This window comes from Pan paniscus, chromosome 6 (genome assembly GCF_029289425.2).
Source record: "Pan paniscus chromosome 6, NHGRI_mPanPan1-v2.0_pri, whole genome shotgun sequence".
Classification (NCBI taxonomy): domain Eukaryota; kingdom Metazoa; phylum Chordata; class Mammalia; order Primates; family Hominidae; genus Pan; species Pan paniscus.
In genome coordinates this window covers 187,258,165-187,279,707 of record NC_073255.2, presented here as the reverse complement: position 1 = coordinate 187,279,707, position 21,543 = coordinate 187,258,165, and the positions used below count along the sequence as shown (strand labels likewise).

General features: G+C 50.6%; 1 protein-coding gene across 2 annotated transcripts; it reads right to left on the bottom strand.

The window, feature by feature from the left end:
• Window positions 1-2,591: 2,591 nt before the first annotated feature.
• On the bottom strand, window positions 2,592-12,236 carry AOC1 (amine oxidase copper containing 1). 2 transcript variants are annotated; one of them, XM_003815059.6, is made up of 6 exons: window positions 12,161-12,236; window positions 11,793-11,881; window positions 6,349-7,934; window positions 5,347-5,632; window positions 4,233-4,365; window positions 2,592-3,923 (listed from the first exon to the last, which is right to left on the bottom strand). In XM_003815059.6, exons 3-6 carry the CDS (start codon window positions 7,928-7,930, stop codon window positions 3,657-3,659), a joined length of 2,268 nt encoding a protein of 755 aa, XP_003815107.2. In that variant the 5' UTR covers window positions 7,931-7,934; window positions 11,793-11,881; window positions 12,161-12,236; the 3' UTR covers window positions 2,592-3,656. The 2 variants fall into 2 exon arrangements, with proteins under 2 accessions (XP_003815107.2, XP_063462486.1); XM_063606416.1 differs by lacking the exons at window positions 11,793-11,881; window positions 12,161-12,236 and adding an exon at window position 4,606 and having other exon boundaries at window positions 4,233-4,421; window positions 6,349-7,918.
• Between the last annotated feature and the right edge of the window lie 9,307 nt (window positions 12,237-21,543).

Genomic DNA, 21,543 nt, shown 5'->3' with positions numbered 1-21,543 from the left:
TGACATCACTCTTACTGAGCTCCACCAGCTAACAGAGACCTTGTCCTATTTATGCCTTATGAGTGCTGGGAAGTCACTGTCAGGGAAGGCCCACTGGCTGCCTGGGCCATGCCGTCTATCTCCACTCAGGGATTCTTAGGGCATCCGAGTTTTCAGAGGTGAGCCAGGCTGATCATGGAGATTCCTGAACTGCCTGTCTTCTGGGTCTCCCACTCTTGGGTCATAGTTGGGACTTGGGTGGGGAACACCTGCTGCTCTCAGTTCTCCCTGTGAGGAGGGTCAGACAACAGGGACAGTAGCCCTCTCACGTGAGTGTACGTGGTGCTCAGGGAGAATTCACCACCCAGGCAGAGCTGACCTTCCAGGCCTGGGGAGGCTATGTGCTTGGGAATGGCAGAGTCGCACATGGACAATCATTGAGTGAGTCCACGGGGACCAAGCTCTGCCTACTTGAGGGTTAGACCAGGCTTGCAGTTTTTTTTTAAGAGGTAGGGTCTTGCAATGTTGCCCAGGCTGTAGGCTTGGACTCCTAGGCTCAAGCAATCCTCCTGCTTCAGCCTTCTGAGTACTTCCAGTTTTTATTAAGAAACAGAGGATGAGTATCCGAGGACATCCCCGCCTCAGTATAGGAGCCCTCAGGCTTCCCTGTCTGTCCCTCCCTCTCTGTCCCTCTGGGCTGTCACCCCTGTGACTGTGGACATCTTGAGGTCGGGGACTTCATCTTCCTTGTCTTTGTGTCCCAGGCCAGTTACATTCTGCTTAAGGGAAGGAGGAACACTGAGAAATGCTGAAAAGTAGAAGCCGGGGCCTCAGGGGAGGAGGGGGAAAGTAGTACCTGTTAGGACCATTAGAGATGGGGCCTGGGAGGAAGGGAAGGGGCCCTGGGATTCTTGGGGCTGCTTTCTCAGGGGTGAAGTCAGGTCCTTCTGCCATCTTGTTAGGGGTGGATGGTGTTGGGAAATGGCACTGTGGTGACCACAGGAGAGGCCAGAATAATTATTTGGGGCAAAGTGCAAAGACTCAACAGGGCAGGGAAGTGAGAATGTGACTTGAGGCTTGTATTTCTGAGGCTTTCAGCCGCTAGTCACTCAACAAGGACTGCTGAGTGCCTGCTGAATGCACAACACCAACAAACAACTATGAAAAATCACCCAGGTAAAGTAAGCAATGCCTTTGGTCTTCCAGCTGCCCTTGGTATGGTGGGTGATGACAGTCATACACCCACATCTCAGTGTGTAAAGGAGCCCCTGAGCCTCTGGTGTCCTCCACCCCCTTGAAATGTTTATCAAAACCACGCACACCCTTCCTTTCTGTCTTCTTGGAGGGAGAGAAAGGCTGGAATCTGTTCTATTGAATTGTCCAGTTTGAAAAGATCCAGGACCCTGCCCCACATGACCTGACTCCCCTGTTCCTGCCTCCCTGTCACTGGTTCCTGGTTCTGCGGCTGGCTGTGGGTGACTGAGCTCTGAGCAGGGCTGGGAGGGACAGTGTGAGATCCCCCATCTGTTCGCTTGTCTGCTTTCCTCTGTCAGTGGTTCCCCGTGATAGAAAACTCCACATCCATTGTATTAGCTCCTGTGGCTGCTATAAACACAGTACCACAAACTTAGTGGCCTCAAACAACACCAATGTATTCTCTTACCATCTGAGGTCTTCAGGGCCTTGTTCCTAATGGAGGCTCTAGGGGAAAATCTGTTTCCTTGTCTTTTCCAGTTTCTAGAGGTCGCTTACATTCCTTGGCTTGTGGCCCCTTCTGTCATCTTCACAGTCGGCAGTGCGGCATCTTCTCTCCTCTCTTCTCTCCTGTCTCCCGCTCACAAGGGCCTTGTGATTACTCAAGCCCACCTGGATGATCCAGGATAATTTCCCATCTCAAGATCCTTACCTTAATCATGCCCACAGAATTCCTTCCTAGTGCATGTAAGGTAACAGATTCACAGGTCCCAGGGATCAGGATGTGGACATCATTAGTGGGGGGTGGAGGGCATTATTCTATCTACCCCATCCATCCTGGCCAGCTACTATAGTACCACACATCAGCAATTAGAGTTTCATTTTTCTTTCTCTCCTTCCCTCCCTCATTTCCTCCCTTCCTCCCTCTTGTAAAATTTAGATTTCAGTTTTTTGAATAGGTAATACATTCTCACAATTCAAAAATAAAAATAACATAGCACTGGGGCGAGAGGCTGTGGCACCCGGGTTTCTGCAGTTAGTGCTTTCCTGGGCCATGTGCCATGGCCAGGACACTTGGGGCTCCCTCAGCTCCAGAGGGAGGGAGGAGACCCTCTTTGCCCCATCCCCATCCCCATAGCGTCTGGCCAGGCCACTCTGCTTTCTCCCCAGCGTCTATCTCCCTACCTGGCCAGCCCGTGGCCCGGCCCTCTCCATCATTCCCCTTCTGTCCCCAAAAGCAAGCAAACAAAACAACAACAAAACCCTTAACAACTCAATAGAAAGGTTTCCATGAAGAAAGCCTGCTCCTATCCCTGTTCTCATCCACCATGCTTCCCTGTCATCTACATGGAGACCAGTCTAGGGAAACTCCTGTCCTTTCTCACGCAAAGTTAGCATGCCGTCTGTATTATTCTATGCCTCTTCTCTTTTCTTACTTGCTATGGCCTGAAGTTTTGCCCTATCAGCACACAGAGTATCCTCATTCGTGTGTTTCTTTTACAATCAGCTAGAATTGCACTGTGAGGTTGTGCCACAGTTCATTCAACTGGGGTTTTCTACAGATGAGAAGTTGGTTGTTTCCAGACTTTTGCTGTTACAAACAATGCTGCCATGAATTACTTTGTACATATGTCGTTCCTGTGTTTATAGGTGGATCTTGGGGATAAACCCCCTGAAGTTGGGCCAGTGTGCCAATGGATAAAGGCATGGTGATCCTGCTAGATCTCCCTGTAGCATCTTCTCTATGGTTGTGCCATTTTGCAAGCCTGTCACTGACACTGGGAAATTCCCTTGCAGCCTCCCCAAGAGAAAGTTGTCAGTCTCAGACTTTTTTTTTCTTTTTTGAGACAGGGTCTCACTGTGTCTGTGTTGCCCAGGCTGGAGTGCAGTGGCCTGATTCCGGCTTCTCAGCTCAAGAGAGCTTCCCATCTAACCCCCTCTGCCCCGGGACTACAGGCATATGCTGCCCTGCCTGGCTAATTTTTTGTATTTTTTAGGAGAGATGGGGTTTAGCATGTTGCTCAGGCTGGTCTTGAACTCTTGGACTCAAGTGATCCTCCCATCCTCCTGCCTCAGCCTCCCAAAGTGCTGGGATTACCAGCGTGAGCCACCGTGCCTGGCCAGTCTCAGATTTTGAAAACCAATCTGATAGGTGCAGGATTTCAGCGAGCTTCCTTTTTGTTAGTAATGGTGGCTTTTCTGGACTGCAGTAGACCAGTGTGAATAAAGTACATGCCATGTGTGTGCATGTCCGTGTGAGTGCGTGCACGTCTGTGTGCACGTCTGTGCGAGTGTGTGCACGTCTGTGCGAGTGTGTGCACTCCCGTGTGTGTGTGCACGTCTGTTCGTGTGTTTCCTACACACATGGCCCTGTGCCTCCCCGCAAGAAGCAGCACACAGAGCGAGGCTCTGAGGGTTTATTGTCTGCCCCAGTGAGGCTCCTGGGCTTCCTGGGAGGAACTGGGGGAGGAACTGGGGGCTGGTCACACAGGTCTGTAGGTCCCATTGTAGCTAAAAGGGGGAGGCATCGAGCAGTCCCTGTCCTCAGGGATCCAGCGCTGGACGTAGTTGGGGCCATTGTCCCGAGGCCACACGATCACAGTGTCTCTGGATGCCAGGGAGGGGTCCTCTGAGAAGAAGTTGAATGGCCGGAGCAGGAAGCCCACGGAGTTCCCAGGTGTGGCTGTGTTGGGAATGTCCTCTGAGTGGGGGATGTGCAGGAAGCCCACCGTCACCCAGGCCACCAAGTCCTGCAGGAGACAGGGTGGGCTTCAGTGGGCAGGGCTGAGTACTGACCACTGGAGGCCACTCTAGCCTTTGGTCATTTTCAGTTCTGCCTGGAAACTTGCTGAATTCCTCTCCAGCCCCTTTTTAAAGAGATGAGCAGCTCTGTTGTGACCTCTGAACTTGCCGTCCACACAGCAAGGCACAGCTCCTGCGACTGGGGACAGATCTGGGCAAAGGGTGGTTGGGACTCCCTGATGGTGATGAGGATGGTCCTGGGCTGAGCTGGAAGGAGGCAGGGCCAGCACTGGGCAGGGCTGGGGACAGGGCAGTACCTCATTTTCAATGTTCTCGTTGTTGTGAAGAAACTTCTCGAAGACCACGGGCGGGTCCCAGGGGTCGTTCTGGTGGTAGATGCTGCTGCTGCACAGCTCCGACTCCCGGTACTTGGTCACTGCCAGGGGGTACCTGCCAGGCAGAGGTGAAGCAGCTTGGCTCAGGGCCCTGGGCTGGCCCCCCTCAGTCTCGCCCAGGGAACAGCTTCAGGGTCAGAATAGAGGAAGATGATTGCCTTCCCCAAGATGAGAGATCATCTGTCCTGGGAGTCAGCAGGACGGGCTGCTGTTAACCGGGTTCAGGTGACCCACAGGAGTTCTCCCCGCCCCCTCCCCAAATGCACAGAGACACAGGCCCAGAAGAGCAGGCAACCCTTGCACAACACAGGTGTGAGCTGCATGGGTCCCCTTTCTCTCTCTTTCCTTCCTTCCTTTTTCTTTTTTTTTTTGATGGAGTTTTGCTCTGTCACCCAGGCTGGAATGCAGTGATGCGATCTTGGCTCACTGCAACCTCCGCCTCCCGGGTTCAAGTGATTCTCCTGCCTCAGCCTCCTGAGTAGCTGGGATTACAGGTGCCCACCACCACACCCGGCTAACTTTTGTATCTTTAGTAGAGACAGGGTTTCGCTGTGTTGGCCAGGCTGGTCTCGAACTCCTGACCTCAGGTGATCTGCCCACCTTGGCCTCCCAAAGTGCTGGGATTACAGGCGTGAGCTACTGCGCCCGGCCAGGATTTTATTAATAACATTTTCTTTTCTCTAGCTTACTTTATTGTAAGAACACAGTATCTGACACATAGAACCTACAAAATATGTGTTCACGGAATGTTTTTGTTAGTGGTAAGGCTTCTGGTTAACAGTAGGCTATTCGTAGTTACGTTGTGGGGGAGTCATAGTTACACTTGGCTTCTTTACTGCGTTGGGGGGTTGGCACCCCTACCCCCCATATTGTTCAGGGTCAATTGTACACACAGATATACACATACGTACACAACACGCATGTGTGCCCAGATACAAAACCACATAGACTAGGAACCGCATAGACACAAACACAGACAGACACAGACACACACACTGAGGGGAGCCCCTGACCCTCCCCCAGGCCCCTTCCTCACCTTGCCCAGGTGATGGCCTGCTCCTCCTGCCAGCCTGGGGGCAGCACCTGGTCGGCCATGGAGTGGATCTGCAGGCGGTAGCTGCGCTTGTGGCCCCAGGGGTTCTCCTGGGGGCTGGTAAAGAGCAGGTACTTGGGCAGCTTCCTTTTGAAGCGGAAGGCCGCCTGGCGCTCCCAGGAGTACTGCGTCTGCTCCAGAGTTGGCTGGACCACGCGGTGTCTCGGGCTCCAGGGGTTGGTGATGTTTTTTAGCTTCATCTGCAGTGTCTGGAAGCTGTTCTTGGTGCCTGGAGGTATGCAGGGAGAAGGAGAACGAGAATCAAGCTGCCAGAACTGAAACCTCCTCATTCTACCCCAGGATCTCCATCCTCCACCACATCCAACAGCCAACTGTCTTGAATAACCGGGATGTTGGGGGATGCCCTGGGCGGCTGTGGTGATTCCATTACCACTCTGGGAAGTTCCTCTCAAGAGCTGTGCTCATGCCCATCTGCTGTGGCTGCAATCCTAGAGAAGGGGCACCCATTTTTCTCCAGGCATGAGAGGCTCTGTCCAGAGAGGTGACTGGGGCTGAGGGGTAGGAGCCGCCCGTGTGGTGGCCTTGTTGGGTCTGGCAGCATTAGTTATTCTACCCATGCCATTCTTTTATGGTGATATCATCCAGGAGACACCCTGAATATTCCCAGACAATACTACACTCCATCTCAAAGTGCTAGACAGTGACATTTCTTACCCTCATAGGCACCGTCCCCTCCCTTGCCCCATGCACAGCCCCAGGGTCAGGACAGGGTCCACACTGTTGCATCCAGGGCAACCCTCGGCACTGTTCGCTTTCACCATTTTTCAGGGACACACAAATTTCTAGCTTTAGGTTTTACAGAAGCAGGCTTGGCAAATGCTCCTAACTTTCCACCACCAGGGAGTTATAGTGCCGTCTCCTGGGAGTTTAAGTTATTGGCTGGATGCAGATGTTTGAACGGGAGAGTCTCGCTTTGAGTCCTACCTGCCACATCCAGGTCTACACGGTAGTGCACCAAGTGAGTGTGTATGTTGCCAATCAGGTGGGTGTGCAGGCGAGTGCCGTGGCGCAGCCCCTCGGGGGTGTAGAAGGTGGCGTGGACGTAGCCAGTGGCATGCATCTTGGCCTCCATCACCCCGTTGGGGTAGAAGATAAAGTCCCAAATGTAATCATAATTGTAGACAGTTGAAGTTGTCCGCAGCACCAGCACCTGGCCCTTCAGCCCTGCATAGAAGTTGAAGCCACCTTTAAAGTTGGAATTAAAGTGCCGCCGAAGGGGCACCCCTGTGGGCATTTCAAAGAGGCAGAGGGCTCGGGGATAATGGACCGGGTCATCGGCATCATAGTAGTGGAAAGTGTCCAGGAAGGTGGCGGTCTCCGGGCAGTCGATGCCGGGGGCTAACTCGTGAGTGACGCTGCCCAGGCCCCAGCCGACATCGAGGTACTTGGTCTGCATGCCTGCAGGTGTGTGTCCTCCATACAGCGCCACTGCCTCTTGCACGCTGACCTCATAGGCAATGCGCTCTCCGCCGAAGTGCACGTTCAGGACCTGCAGCCCGGAGGAGGAGCGCAGCCGGAAGGCAAAGCTCCAGCCCCCGTAGAGCACAGCGTTGCCCTCCAGCCTGAAGCGAGGGCCATGGGGCTGGACCAAGCGGGGGCCGCTCACATGGATGGGGCTGGGGAAGCCCCCGCGGGGCTTGTGGGAGGAGAAGAGGGGCGGCTCCTCCGTGCTGTCATGCCCCTTGCCCCCAGGCAGTGGGTCCTCCAGGACCACCACGTCCACCTCTCCATCTGCATACTTCCGAGCCAGTTCCTCTGGGCTCCCATAGAACTTCCCGTTGTACCACACCTGCTCCACAGCCCAGTGCCGAGCATCTGTGCTCCCATGATCCACGAGGAGCTCCAGCCCAGTGGGGTGCAGAAAGTAGCCTTCTACATAGCGCTGTATGATAAGCCAACTGCGGCGCTGGCCAGAAGCCACACCCCGGGGGGCCACATCGGTGAAGGCCAGGCATCTGTCATGGCAGTCTTGGAATGAGAAGCCTGTGGTATTGAGGAAGAACTGATGCAGGGGCTTGGTGGCTTCCTGCAGGGTGTGGTAGAGGAGGGCGTACTCTGCTGTGGAGATGGGCCTCGATGCCCAGGAGGACTGGTACCCAGGCCTGGGGGACAGTGCTCGCATGTAGCAGGGCCCTGGCAGGGGCCCCACAGCAAACTCGGTGACATTGGGATGCTCCTGGTCACCAAAGAAGATGACGGCACGGGCTTCCCGCACAGGATGCCTTTCACCTTTATCCAGAAACCTCAGCACATGGTACTTCTTGGGCAGCAGCATCTCGATGAGAAACACAGTGTTCTTGGCCATGGTGGTGGTACTGGAGGGCTGCAGCCTCAGCTCCTTCTTGGACCAGAGGAAGCTGTGCACTGCCTTCAGCTCTTGGTTGCTTAGGTCTGAAAACACCCCTGCCTTCCTGGGCAGAGTCCCCGGGGAGGGCTCCGCCATGGCCATCTGCAGCATCAGGATGGCAGCCACGGCCCAGCCCAGGGCCGGCATCTCTCGCTCCATGGCTCTGGAATGCAGTAGAGGAGATGAACTTAGTTGTCTTATGGGCAGAGATGGGCTTCCCTCAGGTTAGGGCCATGGAATTTTCCCATGGACTGAGCTTCCTCCCCTTGCCCTGCCCCAAGCTGGAGGCTGTCCTGGGGCAGCTGGGGCCCCATGCATAGTCCCCAGCGCCGTCGGGCTGCTGCCTGTGCATCCATCCATTTATTTCTGCCCTCTCCTCACTCCTCTGTAAATGTCCTCCAGTCCTGCAGCCTTCCTTACTCAGGGGAATGCTCTTGTTTTTGTGTATTATCTCAGCCAGGGGTGCCCTGAGTCACAGAGGCCAGGCTGGGCCCCTGCACACGCCCCCAGGTGCTTCTTGTGTCCTGGAGAAGAAGACACCTGTATTAACAGCAAAACTACATTTCTGACACAACGAAATACCTTTTAGGTAGACAGATTTTGAAATTTAGTGTAGAAATTCAAAGGTAGGCTCTAGAGTCAGGCTGTCTGAGTCAAGTCCCAGTGACTCATGCCACTAGGACTTGCTGTGTGGCCTTGGGCACGCTGCTTAAACTCTCTGGGCATTCACGTTCTTAGTTATAAAATGAAAATAACGACAACAGTGCTTAGCTCCTAGGGTTGTGGAGAGAAATCAATTAAACAGTAAATATAAAGTGTTTGTAACAATGTCTGCCATATGGGAAATGCATGAGAAATGTTAGCTGCTCTTCTTGTTAAATATAGGCTATCGACACCAGCACATTTAAAGTTTTACGCAATGTAGAGTGATTCAGGTGTGACTAGGCTGCAGACTGATGGCTTTGGGGGTGAGGTAGAGGTGCCCAGTCCTGCCCAGCCTTCTTTGTGCCCCATTCACCTCTCTTGTCCACCCAAGGCTACTAGGAGGGGACCTCAGGGAGGGTTTCATCTTAGGAAGATGCCTTTTCCTTTCTCAGGGAGGGTGGGTCAGGGTCTTCACCTCATAACCCCACTCCCCAAGCAGCTGTAAAATCCTGTGCTTGTAGCTGTGAGCCTCCTGCAGGGCTGGGAGATGTGGTGGCCACAGCTCTGTCTTCCCATGTGCTGTGTGCGGAGTCTCTGGGAGACTGTTGCTCTTGCCTGTTGCGCTGTTGCTACAGATGCTGGCTGGAGCTGTCTCCCAGCCTTAGTTTCTCCGGACCCTAACTTGTCCTCCTAGGTGATGTGGGCCTCCCTGGAAGGCTGCCGTCACCGTGAAATTTCCCTACAGAAGCACTGCCTTTGCCACCTTGCACCCCCTTCCTCAAGGCTCTGGGTTGAGCTGGGAGCCCCGCTTCAGGATTCCTCCCTGTCTCAGCTGTGCTTTTCACTTCCTGCAAGCAGTGCCTGAGGCACAGACACTTGATTTATAAGGTGGATGCATGAGTGGGTTGGACTCTGAGAGATCCTTGTTTTCATAGGTAGTTGCCTTTTGCTCCCTAAATCAGAAGCCCTGGGGGTAAACCTGGAGAAAACTCGTTCTCCTGTGCAGACAGACAGGTAGCAGAGAGGGTTAATCCACTCCTGTCTCAGACCTCTGCCTGGCCCAGCCTCTTCCCAGGGGGCCCAGGCCGCCTGCAAGGGAGGCCCCGAGGATTTCACCTGGAAAGTCGGCGGCACAGGGTGTGAGGTGTAACTGAGGTGCAGCAGCTCCACTTTGGGTGTATCGTGGAGTGACCCACTGAGGAAACCTGACCATCATGAGCGCTTTTCATTTCTTGCTTTTGTTTTTGGAAAATGCATTTACACATCACATTTCCGAAGCACAAGCATTGGGAACACAACCCATGTGTTAACTAGAGGCCCTGTTTTCCCGTGGCTTTTTTCCTCCAGAGAAGCTCAGCTGCACATTGTCCCTTCCCACCCGACTCTGGGCCAGTGTCACATCCTTTGCCACCTTTTGAGGTCAGCTGAAACCCCGCACTGCCGAGGAGTGCCGTTTTTGGCCCCAACTAACATACTTCTCCACTAGTCCCCTTAGCACTTTGTATTTAATTTGTACACGATGGGCAGTTCTTGATTCATAGACAAATGAAAGGTGTTGGCTGGGCCTGTTCCATCACCCGAGGGCTCTCTAGCCCTGGAGGCCACGGTAAAGGCTGATCTGAGATGTCCTTCTCTCCCTTTCCCATGCCCCTCTCCCCGAGGGCTCTCCCCTTGCCCTCGTTTTGCTCCATGGTCATGGCCTCTCATGGGGATGTCCCTCTAGTTGCCTTGTCTTGCCCTCTGGTGCTGGCAGAAGACCCTGGAACCCACATGATCTTGGGCTCTCGGAGGCCCTGCTCACCTGGAGGGAGCAGGTGAGGCAGGGGCTGCAGGCGGAACCCAGAGCCAGCAGGAAGGATATGAGGTGAGTTCTTGTGTTCTCCTATTAAATATTGGCCAGGCCTCTTTTTTTTCTTCTTTAAATAGACTATTTTTTCTTTTTCCTGAGACAGTCTTGCTCTGTAGCCCAGGCTGGAGTGCAGTGATGCGATCTTGGCTCACTGCTACCTCTGCCTCCCAGGTTCAAGCAATTCTCCTGCCTCAGCCTCCGGAATAGTTGGGATTACAGGTGTGCACCACCATGCCCGGCTAATTTTTTGTTTTTAGTAGAGATGGTGTTTCACCGTGTTGGTCAGGCTGGTCTTGAATTCCTGACCTCAAGTGGTCCACCTGCCTCAGCCTCCCAAAGTGCTGGGATTACAGGCATGAGCCACCAGGCCTGGCCCCAAATAGACTTCTTATTAGACTTAAATATATATATATATATATAGTCAGGATCTCACTATGTTGCCCAGGCTGGTCTTGAACTCCTGGGCTCAAGTGATCCTCCCGCGTTGGCCTCCCAAAATGCCGGGATTATAGTAGACTTTTTTTTTTAATAGACTTTTAAAAATAGACTTTAATAGATTTCTTAATAGACTTTATAAAGTCTGTTAAAAGTCTTTAAAAAGTCTATTAAAAGTCTTTTAACAAACTTTATAAAGTCTATTAAAGTCTTTTAAATAGGAGTCTTTTAAAGAGGAATTTTAGGTTCATAGCAAAATTGAGCGAAAGGTACTGAGAGTTTCTGTATACTCACAGCCCCTACACACGCAGCCTCCCCACTATCAATATCCACACCAGAGCCATACATTTGTTACAGCTGATGAACCTGCACATCACTCTCACCCAGAGCCCACAGTTTACATCAGGGCTCACTCTTGCTGCTGCATATTCTATGGGTTGGACAAACGGACAATGACATGGATCCACCATTAGAATATCACACAGAGTAGTTCCACCTCCCCCAAAATCTTCTGTGCTCCACCTCTTCCTCCGAAACCCTAGCAATCACTGCTCTTTTTATTGTCTCCATAGTTTTGCCTTTTCCAGAACGTCCTGTATTTGGAATCTTACAGTCTGCAGCCTTTTCAGGTTGGCTTCTTTTGCTTGGCAGTGTGCATTTAGGGTACCTCCATGTCCTTTCACGGCTGGGTCTCCTTTTTTACAACCTCTTATACCCATGTTTCTTTTTGCTTTTCCAGGAAGGAGAAAGATGTGGAAGAGACCTTTGCTTTCCCCAGGACAAACCTCTGTCCCCATGTGCAGTGGCAGTGGGGGTGGTGGCTGGTGAGACCTCCAGGGAGGAACAGGAAGCAAGCCCTCTCCCTGCTCACCCTCCTCTCTGAGCTTTCCCCACTCCACCCTGGCCAGCTGTTGCCTGCCACCAAGCACCCGGGCACCTTCTGTGATGTGCTGGGCTCCCGCCCTCACTTCCTGGCCCTCCTCCCTCTGTGTCCTGTTTCTTCTGCCCCTCACTCTGTGCCCTCCTTCCACTGCTTTTCTGTCCTCCAGGTCAGCCCCTTCTTGACTCTCCCGAATACCCATCAGAACGCACCTGTGTGCTCTGCTCCCAGTTCGCTCTGCTTCCAGCCTTTGCCCTTAAGCTGATCTCTGACTCCTTCTTGAAGTCAATCAGACCCCGCCCTGCAGGGAGGGACAAGGTGAGGCCTGAGCTGGCCTAGGAGGGGCCTATGGCTTGGGAGGTGCCTCTGTGGGCAGCTACAGTGGCGAGAGTGGGTTTGAGGAAGCTGGCTGTGCAGCACACTTGCCCTGAGTCTGTTTCCAGACAAGTGCCGCCTTCCACAAGAATTTGCCTTGGCTTCTCTGTGACGAGCCATGCAATGCCACGATCTGTTAATTTAGGTGGCATATTTTAGAGGCAGAGATAAGGATAAGGGGCCATTTCCTAGCCGGTAGTCTTACCTGAAGCTGACAGATGGACCAGGGCAGGGGCTGATAGAGGCTGGCACCCACAGCAAAACAGAGAATTCAACCACTCCTAGAACAAGACACCAGAGGCAGAACCGTTTGGGAGGAGCAGCCACTCAAGACGAGTTGCAAACTTTGGCAGCTTTTTAATGATCTTTGAGACCCTGACCAGATTCAGAAAGGAGGAAGGACTTGGCTGGGAGAAAGCTGGCCAGGGTAGCTAAGGCTATGGCACAGAGCGGAGAGGGGAGAGGACACTGGGGCAGGTAGTGACCATGCAGTGGGCGGACAGTGCTAACGCCCACTTAGTCAGGTTGAGAAGGGCGAACGTGGTGACCGGGGTAACTCCTGGTCGGAAAGGAAAGAATAGAGTCAGGAAAAGTGCATGGCTCAGGAGCGCCAAGGGGTCATCATCCCCCATTACCAAGGTTTGGTTGCTCAGGGATTGCACACCGCTTTGTGGTTATAGGGGTTTTGTATTTCTCATCATCATCCTTCCTGCTGCCCGCAATGCAAGTCATTTCAGTGTGCACTGGCAGCTAGATGAAGGAAGGTGAACACACTTAGTCAACTTGAAGCTTGCTTGCAATTCCAGAAGGTCTTTGGTGTTTCTGAGGAAGGGGATTTGCCTTCCATGTTAAAATGATGATTGATACAAAGACAATGAAAGCTAACGTCTTTCACCCTCAGTGTTCAAGAGGACTGTGAGTTATGTATTCTCAGTTACGGGCTCACCAACTCCGCAGAGAATTGGGGGGATTTGGATTAGAAGAGAGTTTCAGGAACAACCTGATTTTGAGGACTACAATCTGTTTCCATTCCACAAAGGACACTGCAACGAAGTTAATGGAGTGAGGACGGATCGAGAAAAGAGACTTGCAAAGATTTAAAGGGAAAGGGGCCACATGCACATGATGGAGTTAGACCCTTTCACACACGGAAACGGACTCGAAAGGGACCAAAGACGTACATGTAAGAGCTAAAACTGTAAAACTCTTAAAAAGAAAACACAGGAGTAGATCTGCTTGACTTTACATCTAATTCTTGGATGTGACCTCAAAGCACAAATAACCAAAGAAAAAAAATAGATAAATTGACATCATCAGTATTAAAAGACTTTTATGCTTCAAAGGACACCCACAGGAAAATGAAAAGACAAAGCATAGAATGGGAGAAAATATTCACAGATTATATATCTGATAAGAAAATTATATCTAGAATGTAAAAAGAACTCTTCCAATTCTATAATAAGAGGCAAATAATCCAATTAAAAATGAGCCAAAGATCTGAATAGATATTCCCCCCACGAAGATACACAAATGGCCAATATGCACATGGAAAGCTGTTCAATGTCATTAGTCATCAGGGGATGCAAATCAAAACCACCAGGAGATACCACTTTATATCCACTAGGATGGCTAGAATTCAAAAGCAAGGTAATAACAGGTGGAGCCAGGAGGCAGAGAAACTGGAAGCCTCACAGGCAGTTCATGGTGAGATGACGCAGCCACTTTGGAAAACCGTCTGGCTGTTCCTCAAATGACTTAACGTTGTTATCATATAACCCAGCAATCCCACTCCTGGGTATATACTCAAGAGAAAGGAAAGCCTATGTCCATGGGGAAACCTCTACCAGAGTGTTTACTGCAGTGTTATTCACAATAGCCAAACAGTGGAGACGACTCATATGTCTCTGCATTGATAAATGAGTCAACAAAATGTGGTCTATCCACTCAATGGAACATCATTCAGTCATAAAAAGGAAGGAATCACTGTTACATGACACAATGTGGATGAACCTTAAAACCACTACGGCAAATGAAAGAAGCCAGTCACAAAAGACCACATTATTCCATTTATATGAAACGTGTGGGGTAGGTAAATCTCTCAAGCAGATGAGAAGCACATTAGTGGTTGCTTAGGGCTGGGGTGAGATGGAGGGATGGGGTGAGAGCTAATGCTTATGGGGTTTCTTTTTGAGGTGATTAAAAAGTTCTAAAATTGAGGGTGATGGCTGCATGTACCTGTGAATATACTAAAATACATTGAATTATACACTTTAAATGGGTGAATTGTAAGGTATGTCTCAATAAAGCTGTTTTCAAAAAGTGACAGGACTAATATCTAGAATACACAAGGAGCTCTTGCAAATCGGTCAGAAAGAGGCAGCAGTCCCCATGGAAACCTGGTAAAGAATCCCAAGGGCAACTTGCAGAAGAGGCACCCCAAAGGGCTAAAGAGCACATGGAAAGATGCTCAAATGTAGTGGTTACTAGAAAAATGCAAAGCATTCAACAACGAGATATAATTTTTCATGGGAAAGCTGGATGATGCCAAGTGTTGACAGAGATGTGGGGAAACGGGGACCTTATGTGTGGTTGTGGGAAGGGGTTATTGATGGCACAGCCATTCTGGAGGGCACTTTGCAGGGTGTGGGCAAATGAGAGAATTGCATGCTCTCCAGACTCAGGAACTCTGTCTCTTGGAATATATGTCAAAGAGGTTCTCACCCAGGCCTAGAGGTGGGATGCAGACACAAGTGGCTGTGAGGCTGAGGAGCTGGAGGCCATCAGGGTGCCACCCCCAGGAGAGTGGTCACTGCACACCATGGGGTGTTGTGCAGTTGGCGGGTGCAAAGGCATGGATGTCCACACAGCCACTCCTGAGAAGGGATCTCAGGATCATGGAAGATGCAGGATGAGTGATAGCACGATGCCATTACACAACAGGAAACACGTACACACCAAGCCACCCGCTTTCAAGAGTGGATACACATTAGAATGGATGTGAGGGCGGGGGTGGGAGTGGGAATACATACATACACACGTGAGAAAGACAAGAGAGAGGACTTGTATGGGCCAGTGATGACGACATCCATGCACTGAGGTAGAATTAATTCAGTTCTGCAATGGACGTCCATAAATAAATAAAAGAAAGGCCTGGGAGACAGACTGAGTGACTACAGGTCCTCACACCAGGGTAGATGTGGCTGAGGACAGGAACCACCACAGGTCCCGCACCTGGAGGATGCAGTGAGGGCAGGGAGGAACACTGCGTGTAGGCAGGGAGCTGAAGCACATCAGAAAGAATTCCATTTTTTATGTAACGGGGCCCATAACATGTACATAGAAGGATTAATATTACAAGGTGGCACAGAGTAAGTGCAACACATTGATGCCCAAGGGCCTGTCCTGCAAGGGCTTGGAAGGAGATTCCCCTCAAGACTGCAAGCCCCCAAGTCCTGGGACTCTATCCCCTCTGCAGTAGCCTCCATGGCTGCTGTCACAGAGGACCACACACAGGGGCTTAAAGTAACAGAAATGGGTTGTCTCACAGTTCTGGAGGCCTAAAGTGTGAAATCAAGGTGTAGGCAGGGCCATGCTCCCTTTGGAGGCTCAAGAAGAGGGTCCTTCCTCTCCTCTTCCAGCTTCTGTGTTGCCAGCAATCCTTGGTGTCCCTCAGTGCCTTGGCTTGTGGCCATGTCACTCCAATCTCTGTCCTCACATGGCGTCCTCCTTGTCTCAGTACCTCTATTTTCAAGAACACCAGTGATTGTATTGAGGGCCTACCCTACTCCAGTATGACATCATCCTAACTAATTCATCTGCAACAACCCTATTTCCAAATGAGACCATATTCTGAGGTTCCAGGGAGGACATGAATTTTTAGGGGGATGCTATGCAACCCAGCACACCTTCTTTACCTGCCTCATTGCAGAGAGCATGGTCCTTGGCCAGTGAGTGAATTCCAAGCCCTGTGCCCTGGGGGGCTGCTGCCCCGAGGATCCACAAGGTAGAGCCTGTGTGGGGTATTGCGATACACGAGGGACTTAGGAGGAAGAGGACACACTGGGCAGGGGCGGGGGTGGGAGTGGGAGTGTGAGTGGGGGTAGGAGCAGAGTCCTGAACTGAGATGTGGTGTGTTTCCCAACATGGGAAAAGGTCAGGGCTGATGGGGGGAGTGGGGTGCGGTTTGTGTCGCTGTGCTGAGGAAGTGCAGGTGGGGTGTCTGGAAGGAGAAGGTAGTGAGGAACCTCCCTATGCACTTCTAGAGAAGTGTGGGGGTGAAGAGGGGCTCGTGGGAATCCTATAGAGACAGACAGAGGAGATAGAGACGCCCTCAAGAGAGGCACTGGGAAAGCTGAGGCGAACAGAATCCTTGTGCAGAAAAGCTGGAAAGTCTGTTGTTATATACATATATGTATTTGTAGAGATGGGGTCATGCTGTGTTGCCCACGCTGGTCTTGAACTCCTGGCCTCAAGTGATCCTCCTGCCTTGGCCTCCCAGAGTGCCGGGATTACAGGCATGAGTGACCATGTCTGGCCAAGGCCGTTGTTTCTGCTCATGTTTGTGTGCACTGTGGCTGGGGAACTTGAGATGTCACACTTGAAATTTGGGGTCTGTTGCCTTACCACCTCTCTTCCTGCTCCCTGGCTGGGGCTGGCCCCTCCATACTGAAGGTGACCTTGGTTTCTGAGGTGTGGTTCCTTGCTTGTGGAATTAATGATTGCTGACAGTTAGAGATAGCACTTGGGCAAAGACCGTATCCTGTCAGTTGTTGGCTGCTTGCCTTTCTTAAGGAGGTCCAGGCCGAAGGAGGGGCAGCGCTATATACAAAGGTGGAGCTAGGAAGCCAGAGGTCACAGCTCACGATGTCCTGTGGCTAAATCTTGATATTTTGCTTTCAGAAAGTCACAACCTGTCAGAGCTAATTTGAGAGGATCTAGAGAGTGGGATTGTTTCCACAAAACCACAGAGAAGAAACAGAGCCACCCGCGCCTGCACCAGGACCTACTGGGGGTGCACCAGGGAAGCTCATTCGATTAGATCTTTATGTGAATGAAGCCAACATCATAGCTTTTGTCCCTGATTAGGGAAGGTGGGTTTGCAAAAAAGAAAATTCCACCATTTTCCGAGGCAGGGCCATTGGTCATGAGGGGCCCTGGTGAGGTCCTGATGGCTTGGGCAGCCCCACCCAGAGAGGGGAGAACGTTCATCTCCAGGTGCTAGCCCGGCTTCTGCCACTGGCTGGTGGGCTTATACTTGACAGTCCTTAATTCATTCAACAAATGTTTGCGGAGCACTCATTCTGCACCAGGGAGACACAGCAACGAACAAACAAAACCAAAGCCTCTATGGAGCTCACATTTCAGTGAAGACTATCCAACAGCGAAGCTTGTGAGCCGTCACAGCAGACCTCCTCACTGGGACAGCTGATGACAGGGGCTGGCCCTGGGCTGGCATCTGGGAACTTAACTTTCAGGATCCTGCCCTGCTGTGCCGGCCTGCTGACTGTTTTTACAGACTATGTGATTAGTGAACACCTGCTTTCCTATTGGGAATCTGGAATCTTGTTAGTTGTGGTGGGCAGAGAGTGTGCCTACGTGACCAGCCCCAACCTCTGCCCCAGCTCTGAGCTTCTACTTCTCTGGGGAGATGCAGGGTGGAGGGTATGCTCCGTGCAGCCTTCATGGGAGGGAGAGCTCAGCGAGTCTGTGCCCTGACCCCTCCAGACCCCGCTGTGTCCTTGCTGTGTGTTGGCCGTGGGTATAACTGTCTGCTTAGTCTGGTGAGTCCTAGTGAAGCTCTGACAGCAGAGGTGCCATGAGGTGTCACGGGTGTTCACAGAGGTGTCCTGCAGGCGTTGGCGGCAAGTGGTGACCCAGTGTGTTCCAGTGGGGTACATGCTGAGGGGAAAACAGAGCAGGGGCATGTGGTGGGGGCAGGGCCTGACCTTTCAGAAAGGGGACTCCTCTTCTCCTCAATGTGGTGAAGGAGTGGGCCACAAGGATGCCTGGTGGCGGGGGCATTTCAGGCTGAAGGAGCAAGGAATGCAAAGTCCCTGATGCAGAGTGAGGGGACTGCTGTCGCCAGGGGCAAGTGGTGGCAGGTGGGTTCAGAGAGTGACCAAATGCCCTCGCCTCCAAGGCTGTCACTGGGATTTTACTCTGAGCCACTTGGGAAGCCTCTGTCAGGTTCGTGCAGAGGCCAAAACTGACCTGCCTCTAGCTAGTGCTATCTGGAGGTGCTGGGGGAGACAGAATGCAAAAGAGTGAAGGCTGCAATGATGGCAGGAGCAGGGAGCAGGCCAGGAGGTGGTTGCAATAGTCTTGGTGGGCAAGGCTGGTTGCCAGGTCAGGGTTGCAGGGGTGGAAGTGATGAGAAGTGGCCACATTCTGGATATAGCTGGAAGGGAGGCTGGGGGAGATTTGCTGAGGGCTGGGATATGAGACTCGAGAGAGAAGAGTCAGGTGACCCCAAGTTCGGGCAGAGGTTCTGCTCTGCTGGGGCAGCCAGGAGCTGAGTCAGGATGCTTCAGTGTGTGAGCATGGCTGGCTGCTGGCTGAGCCCACTTCTGGACTTTGATGCTGGATCCCAAGGCACATGAGGGGCAAGGGTGGAGGGAGCCCCAAGGAGACCTTTGTGAGGAGTCAGAGACCAGGGCTGGGTCCTCCAGGCGCTCTTTGTGTCTTCACTGACCATGCCTGGCAGTGCTGGCCAGCTGACAGCTTCCCCGTCAAATCCCACATTCCTCCCTCCAGCTGCAGCTGTGTCTGGCAGCTGGGGCTGGGCAGTAGACACAGCAGAATTCTTCCTTCCTCCTGGCTCTCTTTAGTAGCTACCTCATGAAATGTGCATTGGATTCTTAAAGAAGAAAAAAATCAAGAGGCCAGAAAATCAGGAAGCAGAAGTTAAAATATGTTGCTGATCTTTGAAATAAAGAATTTGTGTTGGTAGACATGTGACCTTGTGTGGTGCAGGGATGTATTTGTGTTAAACCATTTTGGTGACTATGACATTCCAGGTGCATATTGGAGGTAGCATGTAGGACTTCAGAAATCACCAGAACAGTCACTGCCTCTGTGCAGCCCTTTGCTGAGCACAATTTTGGAAGGAAATATAGCAGCATGGTTACTGGTACAGGATATAGAGCCAGAAGGCCTGAGTTTGAATCCAGGTTCTACTTCTTTTAGTTGGATGTTATGTGGGAAAAGCGGTTAACTTTTCCTTTTAGAGACGGTGATTTTCTCTGGTGGTATGATTTGATTTCTTGCTTTTTAATTTTTGTGTATCTGTTGTATGTTTTTTGATTTGAGATTACCACAGGGCTTGCAAATACTCTTACAATCTATTATTTTAAGTTGATAACAACTTAACACTACTTGCATAAACAAGCAAACTAAAAAGCAAAAGGAAAACTAATAAAGACTTTCTCTTTATCTTTGTTCCCCTACTTTTTGTTCTTTTTTTTTTTTTTGAGACAGCATCTCACTCTGTATCTAGGCTGAAGTGAGGTGCATGGCGTGATCTCAGCTCACTGCCACCTCCGCCTCTGGGGCTCAAGCGATCCTCCCACTTCAGCCCCCAAAGTAGATGTGAGCCACCATGCCAGTTAATTTTTGTATATTTTGTAGAGATGGAGTTTCGCCATGTCATCCAGGCTGGTCTTGAATTCCTGAGCTCAAGCAATCTGCCTACCTCTGGCCTCCCAAAGTGCTTGGATTACAGGGGTGCCCTGTGGGATTATAGGCATAAGCCACCATGTGAGGCCTTCCCCCACTTTTTAACTCTTGATGTTTCCATTTATATCTTACCGTACTGCCTATGTTTTGAAAAGTTGTTATGATTTTTGATTGGTTCATATTTTGGTCTTTCTACTTAAAAGTAGTTTACACACCACAGTTACAGTGTTATATTCTGTGTTTTTCTGTGTACTTACTAATACCCGTGAGTTTTGTATCTTTAGATAATTTCTTATTGCTCATTAACATCCTTTTCTTTCTGATTGAAGTACTCCCTTTAGCATTTTTTTGTAGGACAGGTCTGGTGTTGATGAAATTCCTCAGCTTTTGTTTGTCTGGGAAAGTATTTCTCCTTCATGTTTGAAGGATATTTTCACCAGATATATGATTCTAGAGTAAAAGTTTTTTCCTTCAGCACCTTAAATATGTCATGCCACTATCTCCTGGCTTGTAAGATTTCCACTAAAAAGTCTGCTGCCAAGTGTATTGGAGCTCCATTGTATGTTACTTGTTTTTTTTTTTTTTTCTCTTGCTGCTTTTAGGATCATTTTTAAAAAAAATCCTTGCCCTTTGGGAGTGTGATTATTAAATGCCTTGAAGTGGTCTTCTTTGGGTTCAATCTGCTTGGTGTTCTATAACCTTCTTGTACTCAGATCTTGATACTTTTCTCTAGTTTTGGGAAGTTCTCTGTTACTATCCCTTTGAATAAACTGTCTACCCCATCTCTTTCTCAACCTCCTCTTTAAGGCCAACAACTCTTAGATCTGCCCTTTTGAGGCTATTTTCTAGATCCTGTAGGTGTGCTTCATTAAAAAAAAATTTTTTTTGTCTCTTCTGGCGATATAATTTCAAATAGCCTGTCTATTCTCACTAATTCTGCTATTAAGAGACTCTGATGCATTCTTCAGTATGTCAATTGAAATTTTCAACTCCAGAATTTCTGTTTGATTCTTTTCAATTATTTCAATCTCTGTTAAATTTTCTGACAGGATTCTGAATTCCTTCTCTGTGTTATCTTGAATTTCTTTGAGTATCTTCAAAACAGCTATTTTGAATTCTCTGTCTGAAAGGTCAGATATCTCTGTTTCTCCAGGTTGGTCCCTGGTGCCTTATTTAGTTCATTTGATGAGGTCTTGTTTTCCCGGATGGTTTTGATGCTTGTGGATGTTCGTCAGTGTTCGAGCATTAAAAAGTTAGGTTATTTATTGTCATGTTTGCAGTCTGAGTTTGTTTGAGCCTGTCCTCCTTGGGAACAGTTTCCAGGTATTCAAAAGGACTTGGGTGCTATGATCTAAGCTGTATCTGCTTTAGTGGGCACCCCTAGTCCAGTAACACCGTGGTTCTTTTACACTTGTAGAGGTACCACGTTGGTGGTCTTTGATAAGGTCCAGAAGAATTCTCCGGATTACCAAGCAGAGACTCTTTTTTCTTCCCTTACTTTCTCCCAAACAAATGGAGTCTCTCTGTCTGTGTTGAGCTGTCTGGAGCCAGGGGTAGAGTAACACAAGCACCCCTGTGGCCACCACCACTGGGACTGCGCTGGGTCGGATATGGAGTATCAGCACAACACTGGGTCTTGCCCAAGGCCTGCTGTAACCACTACCTGGCTACTGCCTATTTGCTCAAGGCCCTAGGGCTCTACAATCAGCAAAGGTGGTGACACCAGCCAGGCTTACATCCTTCCCTTCAGGTTGGTGAGGTCCCCTAGGTCCTGAGTGGGTCCAGAGATGCCATCTGGAGCCATGGATGGGAGTCTAAAATCTTAGAAGTCTACCTGTTGTTCTAGTCTACTGCAGCTGAGCTGGAACTCAAACCACAGGATGCAGTCCTTCTCATTCTTACATCCCATTCTCA

What these genes read in the sequence shown, in the direction of transcription:
- AOC1 (XM_063606416.1), bottom strand. Translation starts at nt 7,918, where the DNA reads ATGCCGGCCCTGGGCTGGGCCGTGGCTGCCATCCTGATGCTGCAGATG. An exon ending in TGTAGACCTGGATGTGGCAG is followed by an intron (nt 5,633 to 6,348) that starts GTAGGACTCAAA and finishes GCATACCTCCAG; the next exon opens with GCACCAAGAACAGCTTCCAG. An exon ending in ACGAGAACATTGAAAATGAG is followed by an intron (nt 3,924 to 4,232) that starts GTACTGCCCTGT and finishes TGTCTCCTGCAG; the next exon opens with GACTTGGTGGCCTGGGTGAC.